The 17604-nt window shown below is 49.6% G+C and overlaps 1 protein-coding gene across 11 annotated transcripts in view; it reads left to right on the top strand.

Annotated features, from left to right (window-relative positions):
- The window catches only part of EVC2 (EvC ciliary complex subunit 2), a 140878-nt gene that overhangs the window by 80882 nt on the left and 42392 nt on the right, over nucleotides 1-17604 (top strand). For 9 of the 11 annotated variants that reach the window (XM_045771464.2, XM_087864283.1, XM_087864280.1 and 6 more), the window contains 2 exons: nucleotides 4988-5192; nucleotides 7581-7703. In XM_045771464.2, coding sequence (XP_045627420.2) covers nucleotides 4988-5192; nucleotides 7581-7703 — 328 coding nt within the window. The remainder of the gene's footprint in view (nucleotides 1-4987; nucleotides 5193-7580; nucleotides 7704-17604) is intronic. The other 2 variants (XM_087864279.1, XM_087864282.1) reach the window with 2 other exon arrangements.

Raw genomic sequence — 17604 nt, 5'->3', positions numbered from 1 at the left:
GGGACAACTTTCCTGGTGTAGCAGAGACCCACAAAGCTTTTGGCAGTCGATTGAGGCTGGCCCATCAGATTGGAAACTGAAGGAGCTCCAAACAGAGCTCAAGTGGGGCCGTCGAGCAAAGTCAGATGTGGCCAGTGTAGACCAGAAAAACTAGATTTAAATCCCAGCACTACCACCAGCTGAGTGTAGGAGAGTTACTTAACCTCTTAAGCCTCATCTGTCTTGCCTTAAACAACAATACTCAGTCATTTAGGGTGCTTTCAACAGCACACAACACTATCGGGTTAGTAAAAGATGAAGAAAATATTTTATAAGAAGGAGTCAAGTGGTAGGTAAATGCTTCCCATCTTGATTCAGTGGCTCAATGATTCCATCAAGGACCCAGTTCTGATGGTCTTTCTGCTCCACTATCCTCAGTGCGCCACTTTGGTCTTTGGGCTCATCCCCTCATGGTTTCAGGATGGCTGCTGTAGCACCAGGTGTCACACGCATCATCTCTTCATCTGAGCCATCACCCCTTCTGATTCCACTGGTCAGGACTACATCACAGGCCCATGCTGAAACCATTCACCAGCAAGGAGAATGAAGTGACCATGACTGTCGGAGACCAGAGGGCTGTCAACTTTTTAAATGAAGTGCAGATAAGGGTAGTCTCTGAGGGCTACATGGTTTCTGTTGCTACTACTCTGCCAACTCTGCCACGGTAGCGAGAAAGCAGCTATAGACAGTCTGTAAACTAATGAATTTGACTGCGTGCCAAACTTCATGAACAAAGACAGGCCGGGGCTACACTTGGTCCACAGGCCATGGTTTGCCAGTTCCTGCCTTAGACCAGCTGCGGCTTCCCCCCGGGGACTGTGAGGGGTGTTCCTGTCCCCAACATCGTTGGAGGGAACCCCTCTAAACAAACACTGAGCTGACAAGGCTTAAGGAAGTGGCTCTGGGTTAGGTCATCAGCCATGTCTAACAAGATGCCACCTTCACGGCATCGATGAGGGAGAGCATGGGTTCATGTATTTAAATCTTTAAACATGACCCTTGATCGGCAGTCAGCAGCTAGTAAGTAATGGCTGCTACCCATGATCAGGAGGAGAGCAGACACCTAACGAGATGGTCAGGACAAGCAGGCACGGGCAGGTAACCGTTCCGGGTACACTGGAGGGTCCAGATCTTTGCCAGGCCCCGAGGAAGGTCCACTGTGTGCACCAGCTGCCGACCTGGCACTGGGAGCCAGAGATGAGTGGGCACGGGCCACCGGTGCTCTGCTGAGACGGGGCAAGACTGAGGCGGGAGCAGCTTGAGAGGAGGTCCTGGTCCTTATCTGGGCGTGAAGAGGGGAGACCAGTGTGACTGGCGTGGAGGAACACAGTTAAAAGCCATCACCAGCTGTTCAGGGGAAATGGCCCATAACCAGCATCTACTCAGTCTGTTTATTTGGAGCCACTGAGTCATTGTTTCCTTACAAGGACATGGTCATACCCATTTGGCAATGACAGAGCTTCTTTTCCGTTTCCCTACAGACCTTGCAATCAGCATTCCTTAAAGTTGCTTTTCCTTTCAACGAACCAACCAGCCAACCCAGAAACTTAAGCAAACAGACAAATCCAAACAACCCGTTCAAGCAAAGAAACAAACATAGCTCGCACCCATTTAGTATCCTTTTCTGGGTATAGACGCTTCCCAGCTTAAGCTGAATCTGAGGCGCAATATAATTCTGAATCCAGAGCCCTGTGTGTTGGACCTGGTTGCACGGACAGGAGTGTGCAGGGGATGTTGTTTGATGGGGGGGGGGGGGTGGCAGGAGGGGAATGAGTTCTTTCCAGCATATCTGCTCAGCCGGTCTGTCTCCCCTCTCTGCTGGGCCAGCATGCTGTGCGCTGGGCATCCGTGGTCCCTCCCACCTGTACCCTCGGAGGGGCCTCAGTACCAGAGCATCTTCCCCCCAGCGCCCGGCCTTCCTTGACAGTGACGTCTGGTGGGACAGGATCTGCCTGGCTTCGACCGCTTCTTCTGTCCTCCTACACAGTGCCCTTCCCCAGGACTGACCTGGCCGCCAGGGAGAACGGGTCCCTGGGTGTTTGCAGAGAGAGAGAGTGCCCTCTCTGGGCTCTGCCTCTTCTGTCTTAGGCTTCTGTCCCTGTTTACTTCCCAGTCTTTGTTAGTGTTTGCTTTCTTGAGCATACAAGATGCTGTCTTCTCTCCAAGCCCGTAAGAATCAGATCCTTAAAGGCCACTTCTTATTCCTGCGAATTGTTCTCAGCAGTAACGATTCAGCTCAACCCGCATCCCACCGAAGTCTCTTTACACGCTCCAACCAGCTTTGGACTCGTTGAAGCATCTGAATTAGACTTGACATTCCCATTACTGGGTGGTCGTTTTCTGCAACTTCATTTGGATCCATTTGGCAGAGAGTATTACCAGAGCCGCTGCTGATTTAGTCATTCACCGGCAAAAGAGAATTCTCACCTTGCTATCAGAAAATGCTTTATGATTTTTCTAAGGGTTAAAGAGGGTCAAGGAACGATGCCCATGACGTGCGTCTGCCTGTCTACTTTGCTTGTTTAAGATTCCAAAAGGTTGCAGCCTTTATTTCTGAGGCACTATGTAACAATGGCTTTACAATTGTTTTGAAACACATTTTTAGAAGCTTTGCAATTTCAAGCAGGATGGAGTTGCTCTAAACCTGGTTGAGTAAAGTAGGAATTAATAAGGTGTTTTTTCCAGCGAAAGCATGTCTTTGAGACTTCTTCTCCTGAACTCCTGCCTGGATTTAAACTCCCATCAGGGCCAGGACCCTGCCTGTGTTTCTGTCAAGACAGGTGTTTCTGTCTTATCTGGGTCGCTACACAGTAGAGGATTAAGACCAGACCACCCAGGGCTGAGCGGCTTGAAGATGGGCAGGAATAATGACTCAGAGTCATTTCAGAGTTGCTTTCACTTTGGATTCCACATACCTGCAAACACGGGGCAAAGGTTCTCCAAGAGGTCAAGGACAAAGGAGCAGCTGCCATTTCCTGGGGTTCTTTTTAAAAAGTTGGTGGATGCCCTGTCGTGAGAAACCCACGATGGGGTGTTGAGACATGGGCCTGGGGCCTTCAGACTATGTCCAGCTGGAGGCCCATATCACCTGGAAGGTCCTATTCTATTTCCAGGGGAGAACATTCTAGCTGAGCTGCAGTCGCGCTCTCCCTCCTGGAGATTTGGGTGTGGCAGGGCTGGCCGTGGCCTCCCTCAGTAGTGCTGTGGATATGTCTGCGTGTAAAGCATCCACAGAGCACATTTTAGCCAGCCAATGTTGACTGAACATTGCCAGAACACCGAACAATCTGGGTTTGTCCACAGAGAATGTTCGTCAGACGAACAAGTGGACAGACAGGCATTGCCCAAAGCAGGAAGGAGAGGCAGCTTCTCCCTCGCTTGCTTGCTCCTGGCTCCGGGAGGAACCTCTGTGCAGGGGTCCCTGGCAGACTTCCCCTCACATCTCGCTGGAGAGGAGGGAACGGGAGCCCATAGCCGGCCTCCCCTGTAGAGTGGGCTGTGGGCCTTGCGGGCAAGGAAGACTGGCAGGATTCTTCAATCTCCTTGTCTGTAAACGGAGGACTGAGTTGCTGGAAGGATTAGCAATGGTGTAGGTCAATGTTTTTGTTTCCTGGGGCTCCGGAAACAAGAGTTCCACCTGCTGGGAAGCTTCAAAGCACAGGGAAGTGTTCTCTTGCTGCTCTGGAGGTCAGAAGTCTGAAATCAAGATGTCAGCAAGGTGTCACCAGGCTGTCTCTGAAGACACAAGGACAGCTTGGGGGGCTGCCAGCGTCCTCGGCATCTGTGCTGACTTCCTCACTCTAGTCCGTGGCCCTGTGGTCCCGAGGCCTTCCCCTTGTGCCCGTGTCTTTCTTCTCTTCTCACAAGGACACCAGTCATGTTGGGTGAAGGGCCCATCCTCCTCCATTATGGCCTCATCTTACTTTTGCATCAGCAAAGACTCAGTTTCCAAACAAGATCACATTCCCAGGTACTGGGGTTAGGACCTGACGTCTTCTGGGGGGACACAGGTCAGCCTTTAGCAGTCAGTCACTCAGCATATTCCCAGCGCGGAACGGGTTTTCTCTGTGTGATGGCTGTCAGTCATGATCCGTTAACGCCCAGTGCAAGGCCCCCCCTTGTCCCTTTTCCTCCTGAGCTGAGCCGGGCATCTGTCCTCCAGGCCACTGGCCCTTGCGTAGTGTGTTGCTGAGCGGGCTTGGGGGATGATGCTTTGTTTTCACGTCTGTTTCTAAAGCGAAAGTAGACTCTCTCCCAGCTCGGGAAGGCTGGGAGGCCTGCTGCCTGCCCCCGGACACCCTCACGCAGCCGTGACTTCGCCCTAGCATGGCTGTGTCCCATGCACCGTATATTCGGTGCTCAAGAGATTCCTGTAGATCGAAGGCATGATTAAAGACATGATGGGTTTTTCTGGACATGAATTTGATGAATGGAGTTTGCTCTTTGAATTCCCAGCTTCTCCCCCACCCAGCACCCCTTAACTGTTTCCTCTTTTTATTTATTTATCTTTATTTTTTTAAAGATTTTGCTTATTTGAGAGAGAGAGAGTGAGCATGGGAGGGGCGGGAAAGGGGCAGAGAGAGAGGGAGAAGCTGACTCCCCACTGAGCAGGGAGCCCAATGTGGGTCCCGATCCCGGGACCCCGAGATCTTGACCTGAGCCAAAGGTAGACACTTCACCGACTGAGCCACCCTTTTCAAATTTATTTTAAAAAATTTTTAATTTAAATTCAATTTAGTTAACATAGTGTATTATTAGTTTCAGGGGTAGAAGTTAGTGATTCATCAGTTGCATGTAACACCCGGGCTCATTCCATCACGTGCCCTCCTTAATGCCCGTCACCCAGTTCCCCCATCCCCCCACCCCCTCCCCTCCAGCAACCCTCAGTTTGTTCCCTAGAGTTTAGAGTCTCTTAGGGTTTGCCTCCCTCTCTGTCTTGCTTTTCCAGGAAGCTCTGCTCCTCGGCCTTCTCCCTGTCTGAGGAGGAGCTGCTCGGGATGAGGCAGGAAGTTCACGGCTGCTTCGCTCAGATGGACAGGAGCTTGGCCCTGCCCAAAATCCGGGCCCGCGTCCTGCTGCAGCAGTTCCAGACTGCCTGGCGAGAAGCGGAGCTCCTGAGGCTGGACCAGGCCCTGGCTGCCCCTGAGCTGCCGGTAAGAGGGGTGTCCCAGCCGCTCCTTGACTATAGACATGGGGCATCTCCCGCGCCTGAGGCTGTGGGCTCTGGCCCCGCCGCCCACCCCGGGCTCACCTCTTCTCACTCTGCTCTGCAGCCACGTCGGCTTCTGGCCCTTTCTGGAACTGCCAAGCTTACCCTAACCTTTAGATGCCTGGCCCAGACCCCCTTCCCGGACCCTGCACTTCAGCTGCTCACAGCTCACACCCGGACCTTCCTCTGGACCTGGCCTCGGGCAGATGGGTGCCCCCTGGCCCAAGAGGCTTCTTTCCCTCCTGCTCCCTCAGCCTCGCGCAGTGACCGACTCAGGGTGCAGAAGCCTGGCCCCTTCTGTAAGTGGCACGAGGAGGATGCTCACCCCCACTCAGGTGGGTCAGGAAAAGGGAGCCTCTCACACCGGACCCTGTAGCCTGATGATGGACGGTTGCCTTTGTTGAGCACCTGTTATGGGCCTCAAAGGCAGGCCAGTCTGGGGGGCTGTGTTTGCTCCGGAGCCCCCCATGGAGCAGTTAAGGCTAGACTCACCTGAGACCCCGGCCGGCGTGGCCCTCTCCCCTTCCTGACCTGGTTCCCTCACTCCCCACATGCTGCTCCGAGTTCCTCTCAGGAAACCATGTACACCCCAACCCCATCTCCGCCTCTGCCTCTGGGGAACCCGACCTAAGATGAGGCCTTTGAACTTGCCGTTTCTTCTGCCAGGAACACGCTTCCCCGAGAATATCAAGGGCCAGCTCTTTGTGGTCTCTTCGTGTCTCAGCTCAGCTTACCCTGCAGAGGCCCACCCTGAGCACCCGTCCAGAAGACCCCCTCCCCAGGCATTCACCACGTGGCTGTGGTCCTTGTCTTCACGTAACTGATCACTGAAATGTCCTGGTTTCTCAGCCCGCTCACTGTCTGTGTCCCACTGCAGACAGGCTCCCTGACCCATTCACCACTCCGCCCCCAGCACCTGGAAAGTACCTGGCTCGTAGCAGGTGTGCAGTGCGTGTGATTGAGCCGGCCAACCACCAAATGTATGCAAGATGTTGGGCTTCTCTGGACGTGATATTAGGATGGGATTGAGCACGTATTCAAAGTGCTTAAGCTTAGGTGATCTCGTGCATGTTCACTGCAGGGCCGGGAGCCAGGTTTCTCTGCTCATTTTATAGAAGAGAAACCCACCAGCGCAGGACAAGTGGACTGACTGAGGCAGGCCGGGGGTGGCGGAACTGGGCTCGGGGCTGGTATTTTCTGACTTGAAACCTACTGCTTATCCTTTGGGGGAAGAAAAAAAATTCAGTCATATCCTTATTGAATAAAAAAACAGCACAGTGCAGAAATAACTTAGAAGCTTTTATGTTCTTTCATGTTAAAAAAAAAAGTGTTTTTTCTATTTCTGTTCCTAGAAGAGTGCAGGATTTATAAGACGATGGTAGTTAGAGAATAAGGGACAAAGTAGCAAAGATTTTTTTTTTCCTAAGTTTCAGAACAATGAATACAGGTATTTCCATAGAAGTGAAGCAAGGTGTGTTTCCCCTGCTTTGGAGCTGACTGAGGGCCGATCCTGGCAGGAGCGATGTTCCTGATTCTAAAGTGGTTTAGGGTGCTCGGTTTGGAAATAGATTCGGCCCTGCAGTCTGCGTCAGAGGGACAGATACACCTGCCCCGAGTGTGAAATGCACTCACTTAATACCCTGCAGAAGAGGGGCACCTGGGTGGCTCAGTCGGTTAAACCTCTGCCTTCGGCTCAGGTTGTGATCTCAGGGTCCTGGGATCGAGCCCTGTGTCTGACTTCCTGCTTGGGGGGGTGTCTGTTTCTTCCTCTCCCTCTTCCCCTCCCCCGCTCATGCTCGTGTGCTCGCTCTCTCTCGCTCTCTCTCAAATTAAAAAAATAGAAATACTCTGCAGCAGAAATGCACTGATGTGCTGGCAGGGGTCGGTGGCCATGGCTGGCTGAGCCTGGCTCCCTTCCCGAGGACCGCGGGGGACAGCAGAGGAGCAGGTGGTGGTGGAGTCCGCTGGTGCCAGCAGGGAGAGCCACTCCGCCTAGCTTCACTAGGACAGGGACGTCTTAGGTCGAGTCCCCTGCTCAGAGAGCTGACGGGTTGAGGTCCCACGGCTGGGAGGAGGAGGACCCGGGTTGGCTGTGCTGTCTGACTGCAAAGCTTTGGCTCTGCCAGCTGGAGGCCTTCGTCTCCTTTGATGGACGGCAGGCCCCCTACTGAGTTTGTTCAGACAAATGTACATCTTTCCCCATCTGTCCCACCAAAGACAACTGTGCAGCTCTGGGGGCCGCAGGAGCCCCTCCCGGCTCTGGGAGACATGGGGGCTGCCCAGACCTGCAGGTGGTCACTTCCCTGCCCGTGTTTTCCCTTGCCCCCTCCAGCAGCAGCCCAAGGCGAGGAAGCCGCGCTCCAAGAGTAAAAGCAAGGTAGACCTTTTGAGGAAGAGCATTGAAGACAAAATACAGCTCTTTGAGGAACAGGCCCCTGAAGACCTGGTTGAAAAGGTCAGTCCTTCTGCTTTATCTATTCTCGCTGCCCACACAGGGCTGATGCCACCCCATTCGCAGGGCGCCCAGAGTCCCCAGGGCCGTGACTGCCCATCTCCGTCAGCACTGTGTGGTTCAGCTGTGCTCCTGCAGCGGGGACCCACCCGTGCCCCTCACGCCTCGCCACCATCCTGTCTGCAACCCTCCTCCACTTCCTCTCCCGATCTCTGGATCGTCCAGGGGGCCCCACATCTGCTGCTGCCTCCGTAGCCGTGGGGGCCGCCGCCTCCACGCCTGGCCCTGCACTGAGGCGTTCACACGCGCCGTACTTGACGTTCCTGCATGAGCGCACAGCGCTGTCCCAGTTCCTCCCTCTGCTTGGATGGACCTCGCCGCCTTCCCTTACCTGGGGAGATGAACCTTGTCCTTGGCTGTCCTGAGGCATTGCCTCTGTCCTCAGGTGTCCCCTCTCCCAAGAAGCCTGCCCAGATCGCCCAGTTCTTCCCGCTCATTCCTCTGCCCTGTCCTGCTTTCTTGTCCTAACACACCCCACACCGCGCATTCACCACACTGGGATTCTGAGCAGTGGCAGGGTCCCAGGCACAGTGTCGAGTGACAGACAGTCCTGGCTCTGCTCTCATGGGGTGCATGTTAATGGCTGGGGGAGACGGACAGAAAGCACTCATAGACGGTGGTCACCGCCTTAGGAAATGAACGAGGTGATGTGACAGTCATGGGGCAGGGGTGAGGGGAGTGAGACAGACTGTAGGCGGCCGAGTCAGGTCAGGTCCCTCTGCAGAGGTGACATGGTGTTACCGCTGTCTGGGTGCCTGCCGTGTCCCCCGGCACTCAGCAAAGGGGGGGTTCCCCAGAGGAGTGTGCTCCGTCCACGGACATATTAAGCCATTTTCAGAGCTGCCGTCTTGTTCCTGCCTCCGGTCCCTGTCCTTGCCCTGGTGTTGTGTTCGTTTAACACAGGTGTATTTCTCAGAACACAAAAGCATCACGTGGCCAGGAGCCCTAGCACCTGCGCAGGGTGAGGTCCAGGCTGTGACGTCTCAGGGATACAAGTAGCGCCCCCCCCCCAATCTGTGTTCTACGTAGAACTGAGAAGGAAGACAGAGACAAGGCGAGGAGAGGCGAACATGTCCTCTTCCTCATTGCTAAAGGCTAGCACCGAAGATACAAATCAGTGTGAGAGCCAGACGGGCTTGCTGAGCGGCCCCAGCGTTACACACTCAGCCTCCTGATCACAGCCTTCCCTGGGGCTCCTGGGGGCGGCCTTCCTGGAGGAGGCGAGCAGAAGTGTAGCTCTTGAGCAGAGCTGAGCCTGGCCCGCCTGGTGTGTTGTGGTCGAGGTTCACCAAGGAGCAACAGACGAGAGAGGGGTACAGAGGGGCCTGAGCTGCAGAGGAAGTAGCCTCCTGGGGGCCAGGTGGGGCAATTCCTCCCACACCTGCCAGTCTGTGAGCCAAACCCCTTAAGCTCTAGGTGGATGTTGCCGGAGAAGGAAAAGTTGGGATTTGTGTTGGTGGAGAGAATGGGTGGCCCAAGCCACGGCCAAGGACACAGTGCGGGTTCATGGGGAGCCCAGAGAATCGGCAGCCCCGTGAAAAGGCTGCTTTGCTGGAGTGCAGGGTGTCCCGAGGGAGGAACAGCAGACCATGATGGAAGGGGGCTCACATGCCAGGCTGAGAAGGCCAGCTGAACCTCGCTGAGCCCATCCACGGAGGAGAGGGACAGGGTGAATGTGCGACAGCGAGTGGTGACAGATGACATCCTGTCCCCGCAGTTCCCTGAGCCAGCTCAGCAGCCTGCCCTGGCCTGAGCTCACCTCTGTCATTTCCCTCTGAGGCGTGCATTTGTCCTAAGCACGAGCCGGACCCTTCACGTGGGTGGAAGGCCAGCCCTCCGCCCAGCTCCGGAGGATGCACTGGCATCGTCAGGGGCGATGTATGTTGCATTGTTGTCCTGTGCACTGATTTAAGACCTGCACTCCCCTCTTCAGATGTGACAGCACTTAATTAGGAATAGCGCTCGTTTATTTTGTTTGCTTTCGAGGGCCTGTGACTCAGTACTTTATATATGCGTATCTGTTACTTTTGTGTAACCGGTACGCCAGGCAGCAGCGGCTCCAGGGCCTGCACTGAAAGCTCTCCCTCTGCTCCCCATGGTCAGGCTGCCTCTGCGCCGAATGCCCTGGTCAGGATTGACAGGGAACATTCTCACCGCGTGTGGTCATCTCTCATGGTCATGCAGTGTGGGGCAAACACGCGTTGGCTCCCACATCGATAAGATGAGCATTGTGAGAGTGACAACCCACTAGTGACAGGGGTTTGTGGGGCAGACAGGAAGGTAGTTTTTAGCTTTCAGCGGGCTCCAGTGCTGGTTTTGCCCCATGATGGAGCGGCTCTGTGTGTGCGCCAGAACCCCGAGAAAGGCAGACAAGAGGCATTTGTCAGCTGTAACCTTTTAATGACAGGCCATCCTCACAATTGGCTGTCTCACTGTGGCAAGTGCCAATAGAATACGCACTCTCAACTCAACGGCTTTGACGTTCCCCCCGAAATTGATCGATTGCGCCATCTTAGCCTTCGAGCCGCAGTCATTCAGATTTTTCATTTGCAGGGTAATTGTAGAGCAAAGTGACAGCCCTGGGTTTGCATGCCAGCAGCTGAGAGTGGTGCGATTGTGTTCCAGGACGGGGCAGTTTCTCAGGGCTCATGGAGCTGGAGAGAGGGACTGGGTCAGAGAGCCATTGCAAAGCCTGTCTGGCCGGCAGTGTGGACTCTGGCTTCACCTCCGGGGCTGCCAAGCATGCTGGAGGCACCTGCTGCGTGCCTCCTTTCTTTATGAGAATCCACATCTGTGATCCCTGCAACCTGCCACCCCAGGTTGGTATGTGCCTTGTCTGGACTCTTCCATCTGCAGAGGTTGGGAGAATTGCCCAAGGTCACACCGTCAGTATGCACTAGAGCTGGGGGTGGAACGAGGCACGTCTGCCTCCATCACCCACGCCCTTCTGTCACGGAGCCATGACCTGGCAAGCTGTGACAATGAGAAGGCTCAGCTTCCCAAGGTGACTCTCCCGTGCCCTTCCTGTGTCTCCTCACCTTTCTTTGACTCCTTCTCTTGCCCTTCTTGTCCTGTCCTTCTGTCTCCTTCCACTTCCTCCTTTAGGAATGTTTTTTGGACTGTCTTCTCTGGGCCAGTCCCTGGTCTTGGTTTTTGCTCTTGAGATGTTCACGGTTTCAGATGAGCGGCCACTTTGCGCGTCAGCCGTTTGGAGGTTCGCATCCTGCTTTCAGATAGAAAATCCACTTGGCTGATCTGAGCTGATCAGATGACTGATGAGCGGCTGTGTGACTGATTCAGGGAGACAGACAGACAGACAGACAAGGGTGGGCTTCCTGCCTGACCTCTTTTTCTGCATAGCTGAGAGGCTAATGGAGTGAGGAATCTGCTCTGGTCCCTGGCAGCTGCCTGAGGGGCTGGGGTGTGCCTGCGATCAGAAATGGGACCCACAGCCGGGGACAGCCAGGCCTTCTGATGGGCTCACTGTAAGCTCACAGATGCAGAATTTTAAACCTGGAAGAGTCCGGAGGGCATTCACATTTTAGAATAAGTTAATCAGGTTCATAATTAAATTTCTGTTGTGACTGCATGAAATTTACAGGTTAATTTGAGAATTACCATTCCATCCCCCAAAAGGTAGAATGTTTCTTTTTTATTTGGAACAATTGTTTCCATAAGTAGGGTGACCATAGATCTCAATTTGTTTGGGACGGTTCCAATGCCCCTCGTTTTCCCTCTCAACTTGGTGATAAACCATATGGTCACCTTATACATAAGGTATTTCTTTGTGATGGTTCCTAGGTACGTTGCAGGTTTGTTTGCAGCTGTGAATGGTAACCTATTTTCAATTATATTTGTGACTTACTCAATACTGGTGTAAAGAAATGTTACCAGTTTTTATTTATAAGTCTTTCCAGACTGCTTATTCTCTGTTTGGAGCCAGACATCTGCGTCCACGTCCTAGTTGTGCCATTCGCCAGCTGTGTGACCTTGAACTTCTTAACTGTTCTGTGCCCTGGTGTCCTCATCCTTCAAATGTGGGTAATAGAAGCACTGCCTTTTAGGGCTGTTGTGAGGATTCATCTGTTGGTTCTGCTGATTTCTGCAGTCAGTCATCATGTCCACAAATAATTGCAGTTTTGTCGCCTCCTTTCCAAGCTGCTAGCTCATTTCTTTTTCTTATCACTGTTTCCGTGTCCTCATCTGCTGGTTCCATCATCTCTCTCCTTTCCACTGATGGATTGTCCTCTGGATCGTGGCTCCTGTTTTCTTGCGTCTTTGTGTGCGTGGTAATTTTTGACTGGATGCTAGGCATTGTAGGTTTTACATGCTGCGTCCCAGGTTTTGTTGTATTCTCTTTAATGGTGTTGGAGTTTTGACTTGTAGTTAAGTTGTTTGGGATTAGTTTTACCGTCTCAAGTCATGCTTTTAAGTTTTGTTAGGCGGGATCAAGAGCTGCCTTTAGTTGAGGGCTAATGTATCCCCATTACTGAGGCAGCACCCTTCTGAGGACTCTTCCTGACGCCTGTGTGCTTTCTTCACTCTGGCTAATGGGAACACGGACTCTTCCCAGCTCTGTGTGAGCTCCGGCAATCCCTCTGCCTGGGATTTTTGACGGTTCTTTTCCCGGTCTGGTGTAGTTTGTTTTGTTCAAGCATGCCCAACACTTAGCCAAAGACTTGAGGACACCCCTGTAGGTCTTTGGGGCACTCTCTCTCTCTGTCTTTGCAGCTCCCTCCTCTTTGGACCTGCCCCACAAATTCTAGACACAGTGGCCTCCCAAACTCTGATTTTTTTTCTTAGCCTGGTGCACCTGCTGGGCTTCCCCTGGGTCCTCATCCGGTGTTGCATCTTAGGAACTGTATCCAAGCAGCAGGCTGGGGTGGCTGAGGGGTCACTTTGTCTATTTCTTGTCTCAGGCAGCCCAGTCCTGCGCTGCCTCTTGTCCGGTATCTGGAAACTATTACACCATGTACTTTACCTGGTTTTCTGGTGATGGGAGAGTAAATCTGATCTCAGTTCTTCCATCATGGGCAGAAGTAGAAATTTTTGACCTATCCTTTTGTCATGGATTTATAATTTTAACCTATCCTTTTTTTAAAAACTTTTTTTGGTTACTGATTTCTAACTTAGTTATATTTTAGTTAGAGAATAAAGTATATATGATGATGGTTCTTGGGATTTTATTGTGGCTTACTGTGGTTTTATACCAGTTCTGTGTTGAAAGATATTTCATATATCCTCAGAAAGGTTGTTTTCTGTTAGGTATGGAGAAGGGAGCCCTCAGAAGCAGGTAGGAGCCGATGTATGGGAGGCCTGGAGGCTGTACTAAGGAGCTCAGCCTTTGGGGCAAAATTGGTAGGATTTAGGCACTTTGTAGAGAATATCATGGGGGATATATTCATTTTTAGTTCTGTAAGGAGGTCTCTATTGGCCACTCTTCCTTTCCTGCCCTCTGCCCTCTTTGGCTGTAGGGGATGTGGGCCTTGTCTTAGTCTGACCTGCTCTTTCCCCTCTGCTTGTAAGGCTGAGATAGAAGCTAAGGTTGCAGTCTCCACCCCCACTAAGAAGTGACTTGATTTCTGTGAACCAAAGGGCCCTGGGGCTAGACACCTCAATAAGGCAAAGGGTCCAATGTGGGCTTGGTGGCCAGAGTCTCCCTACAAGGGTCAGTTATGTCAGTCCCACTATCCTTTCCTAGACGGTAGCCAAGAAGGGCTGCTCAGAGATGGGTGCCTGATTGAAAAAGGGACATTGGGGCTTCTTCCCAGACCTCCAGGTGACTCTCACCAGCTTGGGACAGTTGATCACATCTGTAGGACTGAAGGGCTGCCACTCAAAATGGCACCTGGCCAAGGTCTTACCTGCTGAATGCCTTGACCAGATCTGGGAATGTATCTCTTCCTCCTGTTCCAATGCCTAGACCAATCCACAAAGCAAAGTAAATACACAGCACAAATTATAGGACTCATTTTTTTTATTTTCCAACTAGTAGAAATAGTTCTGTCTACATCTGCTATCTTTCTCTCTGTCTCACCTGTCTCTGCTTTCTTACCTAACACTGAAACGTGAAGACCTTCTATATCGGTACATAAGCGTTTGCTCATGGTTTTTTACAGCAGCATGACATTTCAGGATATGTGTGACCCTTAAATGATGTAGCCAGACCTCAACAGTAGACATTTAGGTTCTTTTCAATCCCTTGATATTTCAAACGATCTTGGATCCTCTTCAGATATCCTACTCCACTCTGTAGTGAGGCAGGTGGAGCAATAGTGACTATTTCTATTTCACAGATGAGAATATTGAGACTCAGAAAGGTGGAGAGACTTGTCCAAGGTCACATTGCTGGCAGGTGGGAGGGTGGAGCCTAAAGCACACGCCTCTTGACGCCCATCCTTGTGTCACTTTAGCAGATCTGAGTTGATGGATCCAGAAATGAAGGGAATGTTTCAGCTAATCTTTGATGTGCTCTGCTGCTGTTTTTGTTCACCGTATATATAAATTTCTCATAAATATTCTTCAGGAACATTTAAATATAAATGTGAAAATGACACGATCATATTTCCTGCTCACCCGTCACGTCTGGTGTTACTTTAATGATCTCGTCCTCCGTCTCGGTGGCATGTCTACCACAATATCCCTTCACCCGTTCATTATTTATTCACTGTTTCCAGGTTTCGTGCCATGCCATGCATACACAGTTCATTAGCAGTCCCTTCATTCAGGAGTGGGACTCCCGCACTGCAACCAACCATGAGTCCTATTGTGTTCCTGCAGCTGCCGCAGCAATTATGCAGAGGTGGCTGGCACTTTGGTCAGGAACAGCTCTCCACACTCTGTCATTTCGGAAGTGACTAGAGTTTAAGCATGAGAATAATGTGCTCATCTTCCGATGACCTGACAAGACAGAATACTGATGGCACAGGTTCTTCTAAAGCTTAGAAGAGAAGGTGCATTGACAGGGAAGGCATTTTAGGAAGGGGAGAGAAAATCTATCCATCCACGAAGACTGGGAAAGCCTCCAGATGGTTCCCTTTATGTCTGCTCTTGGCCCTGTTTTATCCCTGGAGGCAGTCTCTGTCAAAGTCATCTCCTGAAGCACTGTTCTAAGGGAAGTTTCATAGCTTCCCACCATCCCCAAACAGAATCCAGATTCCTGAGTGTGGCATTCAAGGCCTCACAATTTGTCTTCATCTTACCTTTCTAATCTGTCCCACTTCTACCTTTCACGCACCAAAGGTTACCACAGTTCTCTTTTAATGGTTTGAGTATAGTAACTTTTTTTTACATTGTCCATTTTTTAAAGTTTACTCTTCATTTTTATAAAGTTTATGCATACATTTTTTTAGAGTCAAATAATTCTACAAGGTTTGTGCTAAAAAAAGAGCAACTCCCTATAACACATATACATATATTTTCAAATCTCCAGAAGTAATGACATTTTTTAGCTAGATCTTCTGGAATTTACCTCCATATTTCCAAATAACATGCTTGTCTTGTTATTTCTTGATGTCTTTACTTTGGGTATTATCTATTCACCTTTCTTTATGGAGATACAATTCAGCTGTCTTTCTTCTTTCAACCTGCAATACACATGAGCCTTTTCTGTTTTCCTCAATATATTAGGTGTATATTTGAGATTTCTATTTAAATGTTATTTACATCTGAGCCATATAAAACTGAGATTTATTTTTCTTTTCTGTATAACTTTGTTTTTCCTGGAGTTAATGCTGTCTTTTGGTTTCTTTTTTGATTACTTTCAATACACTTTTTGATAGTTGACCAAATATCCTGTCAGAACCACCACACAAGTCATGCCTTCTATTAATTTCATAATTTTTAGGACGTCTCTCTGTGTACATCAGCTGTGCCCCAATCTGGATGGTGTAATTTATACCTTATGTACAGCTGCCATCTTGGGATCATACTATAAAATTCTTTCATCCTTCTCTTTCCTGATTTGTTCTTTGTTTTAATGAAACACATCTTCTCTTAGTTTCTTAGGAAAGGGCACATAAGAGATTTAATATTTTGAAATTTTGTAAGACTGAAAATATATTCTTTCTGCTCCCATCGTTGATGGGTAGTTCGACCAATTTTGGAATTTTGGAAAATTTTCTTGAGTTATATTGATTACGAACTCCCCTTCTTTTCTCTAATCTCTTTCTAGATCTCTGATTTTTCAGTTGGACCTCTTATCTATTAGTTTTCTTTTTTCTTTTTTTTTTCATTATTTTCCCTTTTTTTGGTTTTTGTTTTGTTTTGTTTTAGTTTCTGGGGAGTATCCTAAGTTTTATCTTACAGACCTTTAATTGAATTTTTCATTTATGTTTTATTTTCCAATTTATCAAGAGCTTCTTTTCCTCTCTGAATGCTCTCTTCTTAAAGAAATTATATTCCTCTTTTTTTTTTAAGGCTACTCTAACTTTTTATATCTCTGAGAACATTGTTTTTTAAAGTTTTTTTTTTTTAATTCTGCATATTTACTATCACCTCTGTAATTCATTAGAGGCTTTCCCCAGTGTGATCATCCTTGGTCTGATCATATTTAAGAGTGAAGTACTCAAAAGCTCCTTGGAAGCTCTGAGCCTGTAAGTGGGGCCTGTGGACTGTGACCTTCACCCTGATGTGACTGGGCTAGACCCTTTACTTGGGGAACTCCAATGTTAGAATCTTTATTTAAGGCTGATCAGAGTCCCCAGAGAAGACCATTCTCCTGCCCCATATGGTAAAGGCCTGACTACCCACATTTGAGGAACCAAATAGAGGAAGAAAACTGAGATTTTAGTAGTCTGGATGTGAAGTTTTACTTGAGTCCTCTGTTTTCTATATGGAGCCTCGTCTCTCCAAGTTCAGAGACTCTTCTGGAAATTAAATCTCCAGCTGTCACTGGGGGGAGTTGGGTGGCATGAGTCTGGAAGCCCCACCTCTCCTCTTGTTCACATTTAGCGTTTACCCCCAGCTTCCAGTGGTGCCTGCACTCTGTGATACTTAGCGGGACCCTGCAGCACAAATTATGTTGCTTCTTTGCTGACCCCATTTCTGACTTGGAATTCAGTTTTGGGGGATCTGTTGAGTCCTTTGCTACTCAGTCATCTCCTTTCCAGCTTTCAAAATTTTGTGGCTAATGTTTCTTCTTTCATTTTTTCCCTGCCTTTCAATTCTGCCTTAAAGAAAACAGTAGATGCATGTTACAAATCTACCATCTTTTGCCAGGAAGCTCTATTGTTAATATTTTTCTACATTGTGCGTTTATTTCTTTTCAGAGAGAGAGAGAGCATGAGAGCTGGAGGGGATGCAGAGGGAGAAGCAGACTCCCTACTTAGTGCAGAGCATAATATGGGTCTCTATCCTAGGACCCTGAGATCATGACCTGAGCTGAAATCAAGAGTTAGACACTCAACCCACTAAGCCACCCAGGTGCCCCGTACATGTATTTTTATAAATAAAAGTGAAGAAACTTTTTTAAAGGAGGAAAGAAAATCTCTAATATTACAAACCATTATTTTCATCTTTTTCCTACAACCCAAGAGACTCTACTTAACTGATTATAATAATGATAATAAAAATAGTAATAGTGGTCTAATATGGCAGTTACTATTTATTAGGGGCTCATCTATAGTATCAGAAACTATAGGGGGCATTGTCCCCTGTCCTTTTATTATCTCTTTTTCACAGACAAAACTGAGACTCAGAGAGGTTAAGCATCCTAAGTCACACAACTAGTTAAATGGTAAGTGTATATGTAAGAGAAAACAGATCAACCATAAACCAACCAAACAAAACTATGCTCACTAGTTTAAGGCAGTACCCTTGATTTGTTTGAGAGTTTTGCACTGTG

This window comes from Ursus americanus, chromosome 8 (assembly GCF_024610735.1).
Source record: "Ursus americanus isolate L20-20 chromosome 8, mUrsAme1.1.p, whole genome shotgun sequence".
Taxonomy (NCBI): Eukaryota; Metazoa; Chordata; class Mammalia; order Carnivora; family Ursidae; genus Ursus; species Ursus americanus.
This window is presented reverse-complemented; position numbering and strand designations above follow the sequence as displayed.